The sequence below is a fragment of the Ochotona princeps genome, chromosome 5, assembly GCF_030435755.1.
Source record: "Ochotona princeps isolate mOchPri1 chromosome 5, mOchPri1.hap1, whole genome shotgun sequence".
NCBI classification, from domain to species: Eukaryota; Metazoa; Chordata; class Mammalia; order Lagomorpha; family Ochotonidae; genus Ochotona; species Ochotona princeps.
In genome coordinates, this window is record NC_080836.1 from 27965481 (window position 1) to 27986321 (window position 20841).

At 37.7% G+C, this 20841-nt stretch overlaps 1 protein-coding gene across 3 annotated transcripts in view; it reads right to left on the reverse strand.

Annotated features, from left to right (window-relative positions):
- Positions 1 to 20841, reverse strand: part of GTDC1 (glycosyltransferase like domain containing 1) — a 312493-nt gene that overhangs the window by 13247 nt on the left and 278405 nt on the right. For all 3 annotated transcript variants that reach the window (XM_058664455.1, XM_004577185.3, XM_058664456.1), the window contains one exon: positions 15533 to 15642. In XM_058664455.1, coding sequence (XP_058520438.1) covers positions 15533 to 15642 — 110 coding nt within the window. The remainder of the gene's footprint in view (positions 1 to 15532; positions 15643 to 20841) is intronic.

Consider the following 20841-nt stretch of genomic DNA (forward strand, 5'->3'; position numbering starts at 1 on the left):
AACCTGGAACCTCTTCCAGGTCTCCCACGTGGGTGCAGTGTCCCAATGCATTGGGCCGTCCTCAACTGCTTTCCCAGGCCACAAGCAGGGAGCTGGATGGGAAGTGGAGCTGCCGGGATTAGAACCGGTGCCCATATGGGATCCCGGGGCATTCAAGGCGAGGACTTTAGCCGCTAGGCCATGCTGCCGGGCCCTACATACAGAATCTTAATATAAAACTCCGTGGACAATGCTTTATAATCAATTGTACAGTGGAATGAGAATGTGGATAACAAAGTTAAAGAAGATCACTTTTTCCTCCTTTAAATAATTTTCCCATTTATCAACACTCAGGGCTATGATTTCTCTACTAATTTAATCAACGAACTATTATTGAACATCCATTATATTCTTAATATGTAACTAGACAATAAAAGTTCTATATTTCTAGGTACAATCTTCACTGTAAGATATTATAAAGCGAACTTAAAATATTATTTTCAGTTATGTTTTTCAATTAATGAGGTTCATGAAATGAGCATCAAGAAACTGACTTGTCAGTTGGTACAACTTTAGTTCTCAACACCATCAGTCTGACATTTTTCATAAGCACTGAATACAGTTAAAATGTACTGTGAAAAAAAAAGCACTTGCTAAATTACAGAAAACTTTGTGTAAAGGAAAAAAATAAAACCAAATCAGAACTAATGGTTTTTGTATAGTGTTATGAAGTTTCACTGAATAAAGTAAGTAGACTACTATAGTTTGCCTTGGCATTCTTATAGATGAAAGTGTGATCATATCTTGTCCTGAAAGGGATGTCATAGAATTACAGAAAATATACAATAAACAAAATTGGAGCATACACTCACCAGTCAATAAATAGCAACTTATATTAAAATGCATTTATCTTGGGAGTTTTGTTCATTATAGTGATAATTTAATTGTTACACAACCAAACTTCACCTTCTTACTTTAAAAACAGATATACCTCAACTGTATTTGCTTTCTTAGATCACTTTGCTTATGAAAAGTTATAAACAAAACACTATGATAATAATGTGTTGCGGAAATTAAAATGCAAATAAACATAATATAAAAGTGGATTGATTTAATATAATACAAATCAGAAATATTACTATAATGATTTTGGCAAAAGTCCAGTCAATTTCAACATATAACAGTACACTTACGTTAACTTCTGTGACTTACAGTTGTGAAATTAATCCAAACCAGCATGAAAATAGATACAGTATAATGGAAAAGAAAGAAAACATCAGAGTATATCTAATAAGAATATATATTCTATTACGAAAGCTTTGTTTCTCTTACAAATACACCGCATACTTAATGAGCCATACATGATGTAAGTGCATATCTTGGTGTAGAAAACTGTCAAGTTTGTAAGAACCTCATGTATTGGGATCTTTGGGTCAAATGTGTTAGATAAGATATAACGTCATCTTTAAGAACCTTCTGCTATTAAAAAAAATGGCCATATACACTGCTAAGTGTAAACAAAATCTGATGGGTAGTTAAAGGAAGAAGGTTTGAGATATATAAGGTTATATTTATATAAATTTATTAATTTGAAAGGTAGAGTTAGAGATCCAGGAAGAGACAGAGTGAACACCCTTTAGTTGATTCACTTCCCAAATGGCTCAGAGGCTGGGGCAGTGCAGGAAAAAGAAAGGAGCTAGGAGCTTCATCTGCATCTTCCATGCTGGTCCAAGGGCACAAGACATTGGGTCATCCACTGCTGCTTTCTCAGTCACATCAGCAGGGAACGGAGCAAGAAGCAGGACTGGATTGGAACTGGCACCAATTTCCTGACTTGGAAATCCACACATGTGGGATGCTGATGCTGCAGGTAGTGGTTTAACCCACTGCACCACAGCTCTCGCCATTGAGCATATATTTGAGAGATCAAAGAAAATTGCTGACTTGAGTTTTGGCAGATGGACTGGGATTTGACAGGTAAAGGCGAAGGAAGGTCTTCTGGGTGCTGATGTGTGAGCTCCCTTCAGGAACACAGACACACATAAGCAAGGACTGAAGTCAAGCTACAAAGAATAAAGCAGTTTCCTATATGTGCAGCTTCATCTTTGGTGGTTTTAGTTATCCATGGTCAGCGGAGGTCCAAACTATTAAGTGGAAAATTCCAGAAGTAAGTGATTCATAAGTTGTAAACTGCATGCTGCCACAGGATGGAATCTCCTGCTATCCTGTTCCAACCTGCCTAGATGGTGAATATTCCCTTGATCTAGTGGTATACACAGTCCACTTGCCAATCACTTAGTAGCCGTTTGGCTTATCTGACAGACTGTCAAACTGCAGTGCCTGTGCTCAAATATTTTACTTAATAATGGTCCCACAGCACGTGACTAGTGATGACTATAATTTGAATATGCTGAAAAGAAGTCATAAAATGCTTTCTTTAAAGGAAAGATGACAGTATTCTATCTAATAAGGAAAGAAAAAAACATGCATGAAGAGCTTGTTAAAATTTACAGTAAGAATGGGGTCTTCTATACATAAAATTGTGAGGAAAAAGTCATTCACGATGGTTTTGCCAAATGAAAATTTACAGCTCAATGTAAGACAAATGCTTAGCTAAGATGGGAAAGGCACTGAATTTAGGAATGTGTATGTGTACTGAAAAAAAACCCAGTATATACACAGTTGGTACTATCCATAGTTTTAGATATCTACTTGGGATCTTGGAATATTTCTACTGTGGATAAATGCTATACATGAAGGCATACTAGGAAAGCCATACCAAGAAGCTATACTTATTGACGGCTGTGAAGGCAGCTGACAAAGTAGGAATTATCAGGTTTTTCAAGATCAGAAACACACCATTAGGGTATCTGGAATAATTGTGATTGGCTTATTAGGCTGATAGCTCTCAACTGCCTGAGGGTGGAGGTTCAGAGCAGGAGTGCAGCTCGTATCAGAATGGTGAGGTTTAAAATGCATTTTGGGGTTCGGCGTGATGGCTCAATGGTTAAATCCTCATCTTGCAAATACCAGGATCCAATATGGGAATCAGTTGCTGTCCTAGTTGCTCCACTTCCCTTGCAGCTCCCTGCTTAAGGCCTGGGAAAGCAGTAGAGGACAGCCCAAAGCCTTGGACCTTGTATCTGTGTAGGAGATCCAGAAGACTCTCCTGGCTTCAAATTAACTCAGCTCTGGCCATTGTGGCCATTCGGGGAGTGAACTAGCAGATGGAAGATCTTTGTCTCTCTTTTCTGTAAATCTGCCTTTCCCATAAAGATTAATCTTAAAAATGTATTTTGAGAAAATTGTATTTTTCAGAGTAAGCATTTTAGGAAGTGTGGAATCTCTTTTGGAGTGAGATTATATACCTCAGTTAAAAATTGAGAAACCCTACCCTCCAAAGTGCCGGCTTCTGGATCACATTGTCAATCCGTGGCAAAGCTGCAACTACAACTTTGGAACTAAATTCCATGATGGGATTCATTCCATGCTAGCATATTAATGGTTTCCATTTTTAAGATGGAACAAGTTAGGTGAGTAGAGATAGAGCTGCAAAAGCTCAATGGTCAGAGCCAGACAGTAATTCCTTGCAGCACTGCTTTCTATCAGACTCCTATTATAAGTGCTGCAGGAAACTTGGACGATGCTAAATCGGGGGAGGAACGGAGAAGAAGAGTGGCGCTTGCCACCACCATCCCTTACTGGGCCAAATGTTTTTTCGTAACCGCACTCCAAATCATGACAATATACAACTACCAGAATTCAAAAGGAAATCACCACAGCAATGTTCGAAGATCTCCTATCAACCATAGCACAGATAGGCCTTTATAGTTTTTCAAATTAGGATCTGTTTCCAATTTCCTTTTCATCTGTTAATATCCATTTTTCCCATTAGTTCATTAATGAATTTCCTGTGTTTACCCTAAATGCACATTTCTCATATACTTTGAGCACATTCTATGAAAATGAAAGAGCCTTTTTCCTCAGCAATGTTTTCACAGTTATGACTTCAGAGAACAGTTTCATGAGAGCTGTTTCGGGAGTTTTATTCCAGAACATATTATCGTCATGTTCTTCCCCCTGGTAGGATGGATGAATGATCTTGCTTTGAGAGATGTCCTGAATATTCTATTTTCCATAGAAAAGATAAATACTCCTCTCACAGTAGCAGCAGGAGTAGACTTGAAGCCAGAAGATGGCATGCCTGGGAGTGGCCATAGAAAAAAAGGCTGATTTTTCTGGATACACTGAAGAATCAGAGCGAGTTGTTATCAGTTAACTTGTGTTTGTTGCATCTCAGGAGCATTTGGGAGGAAGGGATAGCAGCAGAGTAAATATACCTTCCCGGACGAAGGAAGAACTTGTCAGGTGCTGAGTTGGAAACACACACTTTCAAGTTCTTTCTGTGAGCTAGGGCTGGGAAGCTTGGCCCTGGCAGCTAGGATGGGGCCCACCCTGTTTTGTGTAGCTGACTCCATTTTAAAAATTGTCTCTTGCACTCCATGGCAGACCATGGAACCTGCACTTCTTTTCTTTTTTTTTTTTTCTTTAATATTCATTTATTCATTAATTACATTGCATTACATGACACAATTTCATAGGTACTGGGATTCCCCCCCCTTCACCCCAAACCCTTCCCCCATCATGAATTCCTTCACCTTGATGCATAACCACAGCTCAAGTTCCGTTGAGGTTCCCTAATTAAAAGTTTACAGAGCCGTGGAGAGCATCACCAGGCGCACATGGAGGATATGACAGTCTATCGGCACCTGCAGAGGATATCTGGCACCACAACAGAGGACGGAACAAATCAATCAACTACCCCAGCCATATGTTGGCAGTGAAAAACTGAGCAAATGGAGACTGTAATGTGGACTATGTCAATCAGTGGATTCTGCAGCAACTTCATCATGTTCGGAATGGAGAGATTGGCAGCAATTCGTAACTGTTGAACTATCAAAACCACTTGAGCAAGACCCTCAGAGAAGGCCCCACATCAGGAACCTGGGATGGGTGGGAAACTAGGTGGGGCTTCTTTCTTTATCTTCCTCTTTAACTCAGATACAAAAAAAAAAAAAGTGGACATAATAGTCTTACCCACTTTCCTGTAGCCCTGAACCTTTGTGCCCTAATTACCTATGGAAACATTGTCAAAAATAAAGAAAAAAAAAGAAATATGCTCAGGAAAAAAAAAAATTGTCTCTTTCACTTACAAAGCGTTCTCTGGCAGTCGCATCACAGAACTGTTAATGGCAGTTGGGTGACAGTTGTACAGCTAAGTGTGCTCTGCAGCCGACAGAATGAATGTAAGTGCTATGAGGCAATACAGCAGCGAAAGGAAAAGGGAGATGCATGAAGGAACATTGGTATTGGGATTTTATCAGGTGGATAAAGGGTATGAATGTGCCCACATTGGAAGGGTGGGAGGAATTTAAGCAACAGATAATGAAAGATGTGAAGGTGGGTAGGTGTGCAGATGTATTTAGAAAATGGCAAAAGGAACGGAGAATTAGGATGGAGTTGGATTTCCAAGAATCTCACTTGACACAAAGGAAAATTAAGTTCATTCTTCAGAAAAACCTACGGGACAGGTACTTGTTATTATGTTACCATGATCATCTTCTTGGATGATTTGGGTTTAGAAACAACATTGGTAATAGCTAGTGTATGTATCAAAGTGTGCAGAGGCTGGGAGACCAGTCTGAGGTCATGGTAGGAAATAAAGTCCCAGAAGATAAGAGCAAGAATTGGACAGGAGGCAAGAGAAAAACGGTGAGTGTGGGGTGAACAACAAACAGGATATTAGTAACTTGTTGAATGTGGAGTAGAAGAGAAGGGATCAAGGCAAGGGTGACTAACAGTGTTTCTCTTTCTTGGAATTATTTCTACAGGATATATAATTCGGTGTGAAATTACTGAGTCAAACAAAGGGTACAGAAATTCATACAGGCTCAGGAAAAATAATTTACATAGCCATCACCATATACACAGATGGTGTCTCACTAGTCAGGGAGTCTTAGTTATGATAGTGCCTCTACTTTTATTGCTTTGGCCAACACAACTGCTCTCTCATAAATTCTTGGCATTTATTTAATTAACGGTAGGGCTGAAGTGTTTTTTTTTCACCTAAAATCTGACTTAGTATCTATTTCCTCTGATATCATCATCTCTATTGTTTATTATCTGTGTGACCTTGGGCAAATTATTTAATCTGAGCTTTCATGTCTACATCTGTCTATAGGGGAGAATAATTATACCTGTTGAGGGGACTGTTGTGATATAAAATGAGATATCAGAATAAAAGTCTAGCTTTTCAGTAATTTATTGTCCTTATAATGTGTTGATGCTATTGCAAACTTTTATTTATAATAGCCATCCAGAAAATACTCATATGCCTCATTTCTTATATGTTCAGTTTTTATTCATACAAGAAGCATATGTTGTCTGTCTATATTCGTATTTATGTGAGTGCTTAGAATATACATGTAACTTGTTTTGTTTTTATTATATAGACACTATTAATTTTATTCAGTTATGTTACATTTTATGGCTGGAATAATTACATTGTTAAATGCTGTTATCTTAGGTTTAATGGGTATTACACATACATACAGGTTGAGTTTATTTCTGAATATTCCCTCCTGCCCATTTTCATACTTCCATGGTTTTGAGTTTGGAAAGCTACTACTTTACGCATATTCTGAATCTAGTGAAACATATTATCTTGCATGGTTTTTTTTGCATGTGACTCTTATGACCTGCCAGTCACTTGCTGCTTTGAATTCTAGGACCACTTTGTAAAAGATAAATGATTTGAGGGCCTGGTGACTAAAGTCATCGCCTTGCACATGCCAGGCTCCCATATGGATGCTGGTTTGTGTCCCGGCAGCCCTGCTTCCCATCCAGTTCCCAGCTTGTGACCTGGGAAAGTAGTCAAGGACGGTCCAAGGCCTTAGGACCCTGCACCTGCCTGGGAGACTTGGAGGAGGCTCCTGGCTTCAGATTAGCTCAGCTCTGGACATCGTGGTCACTTTGGGGAGTGAATCAGTGGACAGAGATCTTTCTCTCTGTCTCTTCTTTTTTCTGTATATCTGACTGTCTAATGAAAATAAATAACTCTATAAAAAAGATATATGAAGTAATATTAGTGTGCTTTAATAGAAATCTTGTTAAATTAATCAATTATCTTGAGATCATTTTTATAGCAGTTATTCGTTCCTGTCAGTAGCGCATATGACTACTTTTACTCAAGTCTTTCTCACTTTTCCCATTGTATTTGATTTTTCCTGTGTTCATTTTAACAAAGGACTGGAAGCTTGAATTTCATTAAGCTTTTAAAAATTTATTTTTATTTATTTCAAAGGTAGAGAGGTAAGAGATGAGAAAATGAGAGAGAGATATAGAGAGAGTGAGAGTGAGTTAGGGCTGAGCAAGGCCAAAGCCAGGAGCTGGGAACTCAGTCCAGGTCTACTAAAAGGTGGCAGAGACCCAAGGACTTTAGCCATCACCGGCAGCCTCCCAAGGCACGCAATAACAGAAAGTGGGAACTAAGGCTGGAGTCAGTATTCTAATCCAGTCATTTGGATACAGCATGCAGCCACCTTAAGTAACACTCTACCAACCAGGCCTCAATGACAGATGCTTGGGAAACTGACCTTTCAAACCATATTCTTGAGAAAGTATATATAATATGTGTCTGGCTCTAAGAATCATGTACAAGCAGTTCTGTCTATTGAGAATCTACATCAGATCCCCAATGCTAAAATTGAGGTAATGGAAGTCATTTCCCTCAGCTCAAAATGAGATGTTAATACTTGTTTGATGATCTACGTAACTAGATTGCTCATAAGCATTATGAGATAATATATTCAAAACTGTTCAAAATGTTACAAAATAAACCAGGACATGTTATCACAAAGTGTAATTATAAAACACTTTTGCCATCCCCACCAGTCAGTAAGATTCCAGAGGGGCAAAACTTGTGTTTGGCACAAAAATTTAATCAATATCAGAACATAATAGGAACTCAGTAAAACAGTTTTAAATTAATAGAACAAATGGTGAGAAAATTAACAAAAAAAGAGGGGGAAGGATTAGGGAATAGTGTGGTCTGGAGTGAATAAGTTTATTTGAATTTTCTTATGGCATTTATTTCATCTCACAATGTTTTGATAATTCAATGTTGATCAATATGTTGATAACTTTCATTTTGCTGGACTTCTCTTGTAGCAAAATTTTAAACCTTTCTAATAATTTGGCACAAGTGATCTGTATTCCTAGAATCTTCCTACTATTTCTCCCTCCTAACTGCTCCGCTGAAAATGAGAGAGCAGCTGACAGCAGAGCGAGAGGGTAGGGAAATGTTATATAATCATCTGACATTTCAGAGCTAAGAACGGAAACTTGCTGAGCTCATAGTCATAACCATATTCATGCCAGATATTAACCAAAAGTCTTCCACACATAGTTCCCAACTTCAAAGGTGAAGTAGAAAGACTTCTATCAAAATCATGGTTCTGGTTTTTAGTTTCTCTGGAACATTTTGGCCACCTAACCTCTGAAGTTAGCAACATTCCTTAAGGAAATTCCTTCTTTTAGCATGTCTGCAGCATCTAATCATGGGACCTCATGTAAGGCTCTGTCCGTTCACAGAAAAGAGTATTTTGTTTAGAATTACCATTTGTGGGAAATTATACAAAAACATTCCATTGGTTTGTGATATCTTAGGCATCTACTTCTCCTTTTTAATCAGCTCGAGGGCAAACAAAGTGACCTTGTCATGAGATCTGGCCCAAACTCCAACATTTGCATTGAGGAATTTCTAGCCCTTTGAGTTTATTTGTAACAAGATGACTGCTTGCAGACATGTGATGTGGCAGAATGCCCTTAATATACTTGTGAATCAAAATAAAATGAACTTTGAAGATTGCAGCGCCATTAATGTCTTTCCTGGATCCAAAATGCATGAAAGATTCTGAGAGGTGTCTGAGTCTTACAGACTCTGCACAGCAGTTTCGAAAGCGCTCTCTTCCAAATTATCTAATTGTGCTGAGATTCTCATTAGAACTCACTGAAGTGGCTAGGGCAGGTGGTTTTATTATTATCTCCTTTCCCATCATCTTCTTTTTATTGCACAGATGGATTACCAAGGTTAACCTAGCTATGGGACTCGGCCCCAAACCCACTTTGCTGACTTTAATTCCTGTAAAGCAGATTTCTCAGTCATGGCATTATTGAGATTGTAGTTTGGATAATGCTGTCATAGGCACTGTGAGGTGTTTTGCACCATCTTTGTCTGTACATACTAAATATCAGGGGTATCACCCTCCTATTAGCAACTGGAACAAGCAAAAGTGTCTCTGGACATTGCCAAACACCTCACATGGAAGAGGGACCTTCCCTGGCTGACAGCCACTATAAATGTCTCAAAGGCCCATGTTAGAGATCACCATGGATCTTCACCTGCCTAGCCCATATGGGAGGCTGTAGGCACATGGCACACTGTGCCCTTGGCTAACAGACCCCAACATGGCCTGATCACTGGGCATGCAACAAGAGCGATGGGCTATACCCTAGTCTCTCTTCCCTACTCTGCTAGGACTTCCTTTGTAAACAACTGTAGGAAATCAAACGTTACATTCATCCTGCTTTTCAGCAGGTAAAGATCATACCCTGAGATACAATTTCCTGTGCTTCCTGACCTTTAACTTCATTGGAGGGTCCAGAGAGATAGACATATCTGTTAGCCCATCACAGTGTTGTTGTACTATAGGTACCGCCCATCTGCTGCCCCCTTCTCATATATAAGCTTGTGACTTCTCTCAAACAGACATTCTTCACCACCTGTTTGTCTCCAGTGTTTCTGCTGCAGAAGAGCACTGTCGCCTCACCCGTTCGTGGTCTCGGGGCCTACTGGACAGAAGACCCCCTGAGAAGGCTAAGTTACCCCCTATGAGATAATTAAGGCCATTTAATTATTGATTCTAATTGATTGTGCCTTATGGGACATAGCTGCTTTTTTCCCTCAGTTAACAGCTAGCTGGTTAACAGCAAAGGAACTGTAGGCAACATTCTAATATTGAAGGGATCTTTATTCACCTGAGATAGCTTTTCCCAAATTAAGCGGAAATTTTGGAGAGGGTTGGCTTTCGCTCTCAATAGGCACGGGTCATGATATATACAATAAAGAACTGTGGTATTCAACAGTCTGGTTCACCAAATGTTTCTGTTCCCCTCCATTCAGGGCACAAAGTAAGACTGCATCTCCTGGCTCTCCTCATGACTGGGCAGGGCCTTGGGACAAGTTCTGGGCCAGGAATGAAACCTCATACTACTTATAATTCAGATGGCTTAAGTGCTGACCATGGAAGCTCTTGAGCTTTCTTGCCTTTCTGTTACAGTAACTGGTACTGTAGGAGATGCTGTTTGCTTGGGTTTCTTTGTCAGTTTGGGTCTCTGAGTGACCATAATAAACAGAACACTTCCACTTTCTGCAATAAACATGTAGTGTCTACAAAATAGGTATAGGGATTGTAAAATTGTCTGTTATTATGTTACCTTATCATACTCCAGCTTATTCTTGTGGAAAGATGAGAAAAAGATAGAAAAAAAATTACACTGAAACAAGGTCATGAAGACAAACAGGAAACATTATAAAAATCACTTAAAACTTGATTAAATCTTAAGACTGCCCAGAAAATGTGGCCATTGTTTTACTCATTAACTGTTCAATGTTTGTAAATTATTTCAGTGTATGTTTTTTCACATCTAATAAGGTAGGTAAATTTACTATTTTATCATGCCCAACTCTTCAAATTTGTTCATTCAAACAGTGTTTATTGACCACTGAGTATGTGCCAAGAATTATTTGGGATGTATTTTCATTCCACGTTGCTTCTGACTTCTCAAGGGGAAGACAGAGGGAGGGAACCCACTTTAATATCAAAGGTAGGAGGCAGACATTTAAGAAACAGGAATGAGGTTTCTTTTTGTTTTTCTTTTACCTTCCCTTCTGAGAAAGTGGAAATGATTTCATGTGAGGGGCCACATTTTTACTGATGGTGCCTTGTGAATCAATCACCTGCTATTACATTCTTAGCTGTGAAAAAGGGAAGGCTCTGTGGATTCCTATGCAGAGCATAGTTTAGGAACTGACGATGGAAGTTACTGACCTAGTTTGAATGATGGCTTCTGAAGTCACTGGCTGGATGTTTTTGGGCAAGTGCCATTAACTTCTTCATGCCATCATTTTACCAACTGTATAATGGTAATTCTGACAGTACCCAGTTTTCAGGGCCGCTCAGCAGACGAAATGTAGCAATGCAGAAAAGGCTCACAACAATACAGGTTCAGTGCTCAAGAAATGTCAGTTACAGTATTTTAGAGAAATGTTCCAGTCAATGATGAATAAAAAGCTGGCGTGGGAAAGTAAATTGCAGATGTCACACAACGCTTGTATATTATTCACCATTTCATCCTAGAGGTCTAGCAACCATTTTTTTTTGGAACATGAAGATGTTTTAAAAAAATTAAAAAACAAAAATGCCTTGACCGCAGCAAGCATTTAGTGCCACAGTGCAGTTGCTGAGACAGGCATGTTCTGTTGGGAGTTCCATCCCTGCTTCCCAACCTGATTCTTGAAGGTGACCCGCTACAAAGGGACTTGGCAATGGCTTGAGTGTTTGTGTCCCCACTGCTCACATGGCAGATCTGGACTGAATTTTCAGCTCCTGAGTTTAGCCTACACCAGCACTGACTCTGGTGGGCATTTGAGGGAGTGAACCAACATATCCAAGATCTCTGTCTCACCATCTTTCAACTAAAATGCATACGAAATTTAACATAAACATTTATTGAACAAACATGGGGGTGATTAGGGATGACACAATTTCTGTGCTCAGCTGTGAGGTTTTGGGAAACCAAGAACTTTCCTGTTTCTTCCCTTTGTATACAGTTGCAAATTATAAGAGATGATCTTGATTTTGCTGCTGTTTATGAGAAAAGCAGCAGGAAAACTTATCACACTTTACTTGAAAATAATTAACAATATGGAGACTGTACAATATTGCTTTAGAACTCTTTTTTGAGAGAGAATTTTAATGCTGATTGTTGGCACTATCGCAAAGGGCAGTAAAATTTGTTGGCACAAGCACTACAAGAAACAACTAGTCAAAGAATCAGGTAAGAACCAAACGTTAAATAAAAAGTTGCTATTTATGGCATAATAATAACTGCAATTATTTCTTGAAAAACCACTTCCCTACACATGCTAATGGTGTTGATTGTCCTGGTTTGTATTATACAGTACAGAAAGTGTTTTTATACTCTGGGTTTGAAATATGCTCATAAAGCACAATAAGAGAGAACAAGCAAAGAAATACATTATCTTCCAGGCAACCATTTTTGTGTGTGTGTGTGTGGTAGAGCTAGATAACAGATTAGGAGTACTGGATGATCATTTGGGGGAAAATAACACCTAGACAAATAGTTGGATCAGAAGATAGGAACTTGAAAAGTCAGCCTAACAGTGGTTACAACATTATCAAGCCGTGAGATCTAACTGAATTCCTCTGTGCCTCAGTTTCTTTCCTGTTCCCTACTGAACAGGATGCTACCAAGAGTTAAACAGATAATATTGCCAAATGGCTTTGAGCATTTATAAATGTTAAGAATGCCTGGAAAACTGAGTTGTAAACAAACACCCAATAAAGAAAGAGGGTGATAGGAATGGCATTTTTAGGAATCATTGGGAGTAAAGGTTAAGAAAATGATTGTCTAAGGACATAACCTGAGAGTGGCTGGGCTCATTCATCCCTTCTAGGCTTGGCTTCCTCCTATGTGCAAGGTGACGTGCTGTGGCCATGAAGAGCGGACTGCATTTGAAATGATGGAGATGGAGCAGTGACTAACACAGAAGGGAGCCGCAGCTGATATTGACTATATGACCAGCATGTACACAGATAACATGCTATCCTTGGCTAGGCTTCCATAACACTCCATTAATATTTCACAACATCCTAGTCACCTGTTAGTTATATATGTTTGCCCATGACAGAGTTTCTGGAGGCAGACTGAATCCTGGTCATCACCGCCTCTGCTTGCCATAGAGTGTAATTATGAAGTTGAAATGAAGACAAAGTAAACAATAAGACTGGCCCAGGAATTACTGCACATTAGGTAGTTGGAACCCTAATTGTTTCACATTCCACTGTGCCTTAAATAGTTCAGTGTCAACGTGTGGAATGGAGAGCTGTGATCAGAAGAACAAAGCCTTTGGAGTAAAAAATTTAGTCTTCTTTGTGGTAGTGGTCTACAAATGCCCAATGGTAAATCTGCATAAGAAGCCTTATGTTAGGGGTTTTTTTCAGCCTCTTTTCTCAGTCCATCCACAAATGCCTCACCTCTGGCACAGATAAAACTCAACTTACCAGCCTTGTAAATGAGTTGAACTTTTCTTTACTTCTTTCTTGGCAGTCATCCATCTACCAAATTATTTTGCATGTTTTCCTGGAAAACTTCTTTCTAATACAGCCTTTTCAGTTTCTTTCTGTTATTAACTCACAAAATGATGAACCCAGGAGAGTCTTTCTGCAATTATGTTTATATATCCTGTCAAGATGCCTTCCTAAAATACAAGTCATCTCATAGTCTTTCCTTATCCAAGATCTCGGCTCCTTATTCCTTCACCTTTTCCAATCTTCCTTAATAAGCAAGATCCTCCGTATCTACCTTTGTTTGTGGGAGGTATTCACTAAATACCAAGGACAGAATCACCTGTCCTACTCAGATGAGTGACCTCATAGCATTAATCATTAAAATTGTTCTATCATTTAAATAAGAGTTCAAAATGGTTGGGCTTTGCCTATGTCATTTCTCATTTTGGAATTACTTTATCCTTTTAGACTATCTGAATATTTTTTGCTATTCAAGAGCTAGCATTTCCTGTGTCTCATGTGTCAGTACTAACATATAATTACATTATCTCATGCTTGTTTCCTATACTTACACAGAAATAATGTTTTCTCAACAAAACTAGAAATTCCTTGGGGGAAGAGAATTTACCTTGTTTCTACTCATTTATTAAATAAATAAATAAATAAATAAATAAATAAATATTCACAGGTACTAGCTCTGTGATAGGCAATACATTGGGTTCTGAAGTATGGAGAAAAACAGTTTGAGATATAGCCCCAATCCTCACAGCACCAATACTGATCTTCGGTTTGCTGATTAGCTCCAGGTGGCCACAACTGCCGGAGCTGAGCTGATACAAAGCCAAGAGTCTGGAATCTACTCTGGGTCTCCCACATTGGTGCAGCTTTCCCAGGCCACAAGCAGGGAGCTGGATAGCAAGTATAGCAACCAGGACAGAAACTGTTGCCAACGTGGGATCATGATGGATGCAAGGCGAGGACTTTAGCCACTAGGCTATCATGCTGGGCCCATATCCACTATATTCTAATTTATGTGTGTGAGATAAAGTTATCAAATTTACATATGTAATGAATAATTTAAAACAAGTAAAGAATAAAAAGTATAGGATACCGAGAAACTATAGGAAAGCTTCATATTGAAAGAGAACGCTATGAGTTGAAATAAAAAGAACAAAATAGAAGTAAACAAGTACATGTCCAAAGATTTAAAGAAGCTTGGAGGGACTGAGAAAAGTTGTTCTCTATAAACTGGAGAGGTTGTAAAGTCAGCCAGCTGAGCGAGGCTACTGGGGTATGAGTTGGGTGCAGGTTTAGCCTTGTACTGACAAGGACTTGCTCAGTGAGTGCAAACTAGAGGTGGGCCACAAGAATTATGACACATGGAGAACAAAGGTCATTCTTGAGCTTTTGTTGTCTGTATATTTGCTTTTTAAACAAAGCTAGGCATACAGTGCTTAAAAAATCATGAACCTTTAATTGCCTATGGAAGGTGTAGAATGCCCATTTTCCAGAGCTAATCAGGAAGCAGGGTAAAAGGAAATGATTCTGCATGGGTTCCTTATGGTGTTATGAATAAGCGGACCTGCTGCTAATGGATTCCAATTTTTGTCTTTCTCAAGTTCAGTTAAAAAAAACCACACACACAAAAACATTGTACAGTAGCAAACACGATACGAACTGTGGCCCATTCCACATAATAAGTAAGATGCCAAAATGCTTTACACAGCCTACCCAACAGATGGTAATGGATTCCAGCCATTACCAGTGAGAGTGGGATTCAAACCAGTGACCCCAGAGGTGAGAGGTTGTATATCCAATTACAAATCCTCTCTTTCCGATAAGTGTTAATATGCCTAAAGCAATATATCTTATTTATATTAAGATGTGTTGTATAAACTATATTTGATAAAAGAGATGACTTCACGTTCTCAACTTAAACCAAAGAATGCTTACTTAAGTATTTTTTTAATTGAATCAGACTTTAATGCCATCGTATAATCTTTTGGTTAACAGTGCTCGTCTTGATGATTCCAACAAAGGAAAACATGGAAATTAATACTTAAAGTTGTAGAGCTTATGTCATCTATAAAAACACTCATTAGAAAAAAGAGAAGAGGTACCTGGGACATCTGTGTATGTTTCTCCAAGGACAGAAACGTGGAAATTCAGTTCTAAATCCTTAAGATGCATTAATACTTTAAAAAAACTCTCTGGATCTTTATCGTGCTCCCTGTAAACAAACATACAAAACATATCATGTGTTACCTTAGGGAATATGCAAGGGAAAATGGTTTATTTCTTAGAGTAGCAGTTCTTTGCAGGGCCTACTGCTGTCTACGGAAGCTTCTGACATTCAGATAGATTTCTCTCCACCACATCAGCACATAGAGTCTTCACATCTACCAACTTCTCTCTTATCAAAATCCAGTTACATGAAAGTTTCAAGGCGCTGTAACTTTTTGTTACAGGAGAAATCTGTTGTGTTTTTCACACTTTTAGGTTGGCTTACGGAAAGTATACTGAATTTTCCTTTTTTTCTAAAATAGCTTATTTTTTACTTAAAAATTTTTTTTTTGAGAAGACTTACTTTCAAAGGGTAATTCTCTACTGATCAAGAGAATGAACCAAAGATGCCTTTCAGTTTCATGGGTCTGAATAACTTCTTCGCTTTATTGACCCAGCATCTGTGTGCCCACAAGGAACTCACAATTTAGGCAGTGAGATTACAGAACCTTTCACTAATCTTGCAGTTGAAATAACTGAATGGGAATTATAAATACATCAAAAAGGGCTAGGTCTGAGCCTGAATCTGCTGAGTATTAACTTAGGAGTGGCGGTTATTCAACAAATAAGCACAATAAGGATAATTCACTCAAAATAAATGTTTAAAAGTATGAATTATCTTTTGTTTAGCTTATCTTCTTTGCAATGACAGGCTAATGAAACTAAAATTAAAAAAAAAATTCTTGATCCAATAAATCCCGTTAAATGTAATAACTTTTCACATGTTCAGTTGTGAATATCTCAGTATTTCTTGCATTTAATTAGACTGTTTCAAATTATTTAAGACAGATGTAAACCAGATATCTTAAAATATTTGTTTTTTTAATTTACAATTCAGAATCTAGATTTCTTTTTATATTACGGAGAAATAGCTATGTATCAGTGATTGAATTTCTCATTTACCATCTAATTATGTAAAATAAATCTGTAAATTGATTAAACTGCTATATGAAATATGAAAATTACATCATTCAGGAAATCTCAAGAAAAATGACATCTGTACCCTTAAATGTGTTAATTCATGATTCAGTCAATATTTTCAATACCAAGAATTAAAACAAATGCATCTTCTAATTAACATTTTAAGTGGCATTTATAATCTTATGAAATTTTAAGATCTTGCGGAATAAGTATTCTATAACAATTTATTTTAAGCACTCTCAGTTTGATTTACTTCAAGTAATAAGGAATGCAAAATGTTCCTTACTTTTTAAGATGATACGTATCACATGCACGTACCATTGGGAAGTTTTTGCTTTGTTCTCACATATACTACTGCTATTGGCAAGAACAAAGACTCCACACAGTTTGGTAGTAAAGAATACACCATGTTCTATCTTCAGTCGCATCAAATAGCTGCCATCTTATCTGTAAAAATGTTCTTTCAGTCTGATTCTCTTGAAAACATTCAGACGAAAGGAATGAAAACAATATAATATAATATATTTTAAAGAGGGAGTAACACTATAGGGAAATTTAACCACTCTGTTCTTTCAATTTTTCATTTTGAGTACCAAAAATTTTAGCTGTGCATCCCCAAGAGATCATATATTTTAGATATTTCCTGCTGATGTGTGTGTGTGTTTGTGTGTTAAAAGTAGATGTGGTTTGGGGTAGGGAGGAGGTTTAATCGGTTTGGGGCTACAATTCTTAAAAAATTCCAATGTGAGCATTTTTAAATTGGCAGGCTCTAAGAATCCTAATTTTTAGTGTTTCTATACAATGCATTATAAATTTAGTGTTTCTATATAAATGCATTATAATCCTACTGTATCATTAGATATTTCTTAAAGGTGGATAAAAACTTTCAATAGCTACTTTGCATAAGCACGCAAAAGAGATTTGTGTGAATCCCTTCTCTTTTAATATAAATCATAATATATGCTTGACTGTAAGGTTAGTTTTTTTTCTTTTTCAAATCACTCCTCAGAAATGTAGAATTTTTATATCAAAGTGCCTTATAAAGTCTTTCATAATATCAGGTATTGTCTCTTACTTTATTTTGAACAAAGCACTGATCGGGGAAGAAGCATTAGCCTGAAACAACGTTAACTGAAGAGCCTTTTGGATAGTTTTAACATTAATTTGACGGAACTGGTCAAAATGGAGGCAAAAGAAATTAATATTGTTAGTGATGATTTTGGAAGACATGGTCCAACAATGCTAAGTGCTGGTGTTATTGAAATTATGCATTATAGAAAAAAAACAACAAGAATAATAGAGTAAGTGGCTATCACACGTAAAGAGCAGTTGGTTTTTATAGCTGAAGAGACATCCAGTGAAGGCATCATGGAGTTTCGCAAAGTCATGTAACCTAAGCCATGCAGACTGAATTCCAGGTGACAGGTGGGAGCAAACAGGCACAATGCCTACAAACGTGGCTCTATTCTAATTACAAGGAAAGCTTGGGAGGGAAGCTGGACAAAACTGATTCATGCGAATGTAAGAGTAGAAAAGAGAAATATTAAAAAATATTCCTCACAACATAGTTCTTAAGTTATTATTTGCTTAAGTTAATATATTACATATTGATAAATACATTCTTGATTATTTCATCTATATCAATCAAAGTTGATACAGCTAATTTATGGGGCTGGTGTTGTGGGTTAGCACATTAAGTGCTGCCTCTGATACCAGCATTCCATATGAGTGTAGGTTCGAGTTCCATGGGCTCCACTTCCAAATTAGATCTCTGCTAATGAGCCTTAGAAAGCAGAAGATGGCCCAAGGACTTGGGTTCTTACCACCCATGTGGGAAACCCTGATGCAGTTTGGGGCTTGCCCAGTTTCAGCCATTATGGCCACTTGGGGAGTGGCTCAGCAGATGGAAGATTGTCTTTTGTTAACTCTACTTTCAAAATAAACAAAAAAATTAATAGATTTATTCCATTTAGTTGAAAATCATTAAACTTTACTTTTAGAAGAATGAGAAATTACCTAACATGCAATCATTAAGTATATGAACAAATCCTTAGTCACAGTCATATAACAAGACACAGATGACATTCAATGTCAGAGAACAATGTTTTGTCATATTAATAACTCATTCCAAATATCCAATGGATTACTCATAGATTTGACACAGCACCCACAAAATTAAGAAAATTTCCTAGTAGAATATGAATCTGTCTTATATTTCTTTCTAGGAACTCCAACATGAAACCTTCAAAGTATGACTTCAGCATGAAGCACTAAATATAAAATGGAGGATTTGAAGATAATGTGCTGAGTTTCCCTTTCTGCTAACAGCTTTAGAGTAAACATGCATTCAATAGTATAATCAGTTTTCCATGAACATGCTTGTTTGGTTACAGCTCATAAACACTCTTTTAGAAAAAAAAATTATTTTCACTAAAGAAAGAGAAAGAGAATTGGAGGACAGGAGACGAGATAAGAGATGAGGGAAGGAGAGGGAAAGAGAGAAGAGAGCCAGGAACCAGAAACCAAATCCAGTTGCCCCAGGTGAGTGACAAGGCCCTACATATTTCAGTTGTCATCTGTTGTTTCCCATATGTGTTAGCCATAACCTTGAATTGGAATAGCAGCTGGCTGAGACTCAAGTCCAGCACTCAGTTATGGGGTGTCCCAAGTGGCAGCTCAACCACTGCACCAAATGCTTGCCCCTAAATACTTTTCTCATCCACTGGAGGGAGAAATGAAAACAGACAGTCTTTAAGAAGGCAATTTGGTTATGTAAATTCTAAGCCTTAACATTTGCATATATTTTGCCCCTATAAAATGAAGATGTACACAGAAATTCAGCTAGACTATGTCTATCACAACATTGCTTACATTGGCAACTATCTGTAAACAGTCTAGTGCAATAATAAGTAAACATATTTTGACACATGCATATGATGCAATATCATGCAGTCACTGAGAATAATATTGCAGAAGCATATTTCATGACATTTAATAATATTTTAAAAATTCTATTAAGTATAACAAAAAGACAGGATAGTATTATATGCTGTTTTTATAAGACAAACAGATGTTGGTACCTAGGAAAAAGTTTGGGATGATGTTAATAAAAAATGTTAACAGAATCTGTCTCCAGGGAGCTTCAGAAATGTTTCCTCTTTTGATGTACTTCCAATCTTTTTAAAATAAATATTTTTCTATACATCATTTTTAATGTTTTGAAATTACTCCCCATAATATCCTAACCATAAGATTTCATTCACAGTACTTCTGCTTAACCCTGTAACACTTTTCATATTTATAGCAGCATGAGCCCCTCTTTTCCATGTTCCCCAACTTACGTTTGATAGCTGCCAATCAAGAAAACTTAATGTATCATGAAATGTTCCAGAAGATGAATCGGGATCCAAGTTTTCCAATAATTTCCCTGCTCTTGACTAGGTAAGAATAAAATGGTTTGGCTGGGAATTCTTTCCTCCACACTCCCACTATGGCAGAAGCGACCAGCGCAGAAATATTCCAGGCTTACTGGAAGCAGTAGATACAGCAAGAACAGCTTTTATTCCCAAATATTATTCAGAACATTTGAAAAGCATAAACTGTTTCCATGTGTTTTTTCTTCCTATATCTGTTCTCTCTGTTGCCTTTCCCATTTAGTTTCTTAGAGCTGAATTTCCTCATTCCTCACTTAACATTCATTCAGTAAATATTTATTGAGTATTTCTAAGTTCTCCATACTTGTCACTTATACTAAACTGTTATCCTTTCCTATTTTTTTACAGAACTTTATACATACGGAATGTAATCTCTTTCATGTAGTTTCCTGCCTTGCCTTGGCAGAAACATGATCTTCTTGGATGCTATAGTTAAATTCTCAGGACCATGTCAATTTTGGTTGAAAGCCTGATGAGATGATAAATCACACTTGTTTTGTTCACTAAGCACCCAGTGTCTTGCTGAAGGGTGGTGAACATCCCTTGTGTTCATGGACATCTAGTTTCCTCTCTCTTTCTGGAGGTACATAAGACTCCACTTTTATTCCCCTGCACAGGATTTCTTCCAGCTAATGGATTCGGTATGCTGCTTTGGAAGAGAAGTATTCACCAGCGGAGAAGCTCATGCTGTCCTGTGGTGAACCTGTGTTCGGACTGCTGAGTTAAAACAGGGAACCATCAAGGCTGCTATATGGAGGAGAGTTAACCTGTACAACCAACTAAACTTTGGA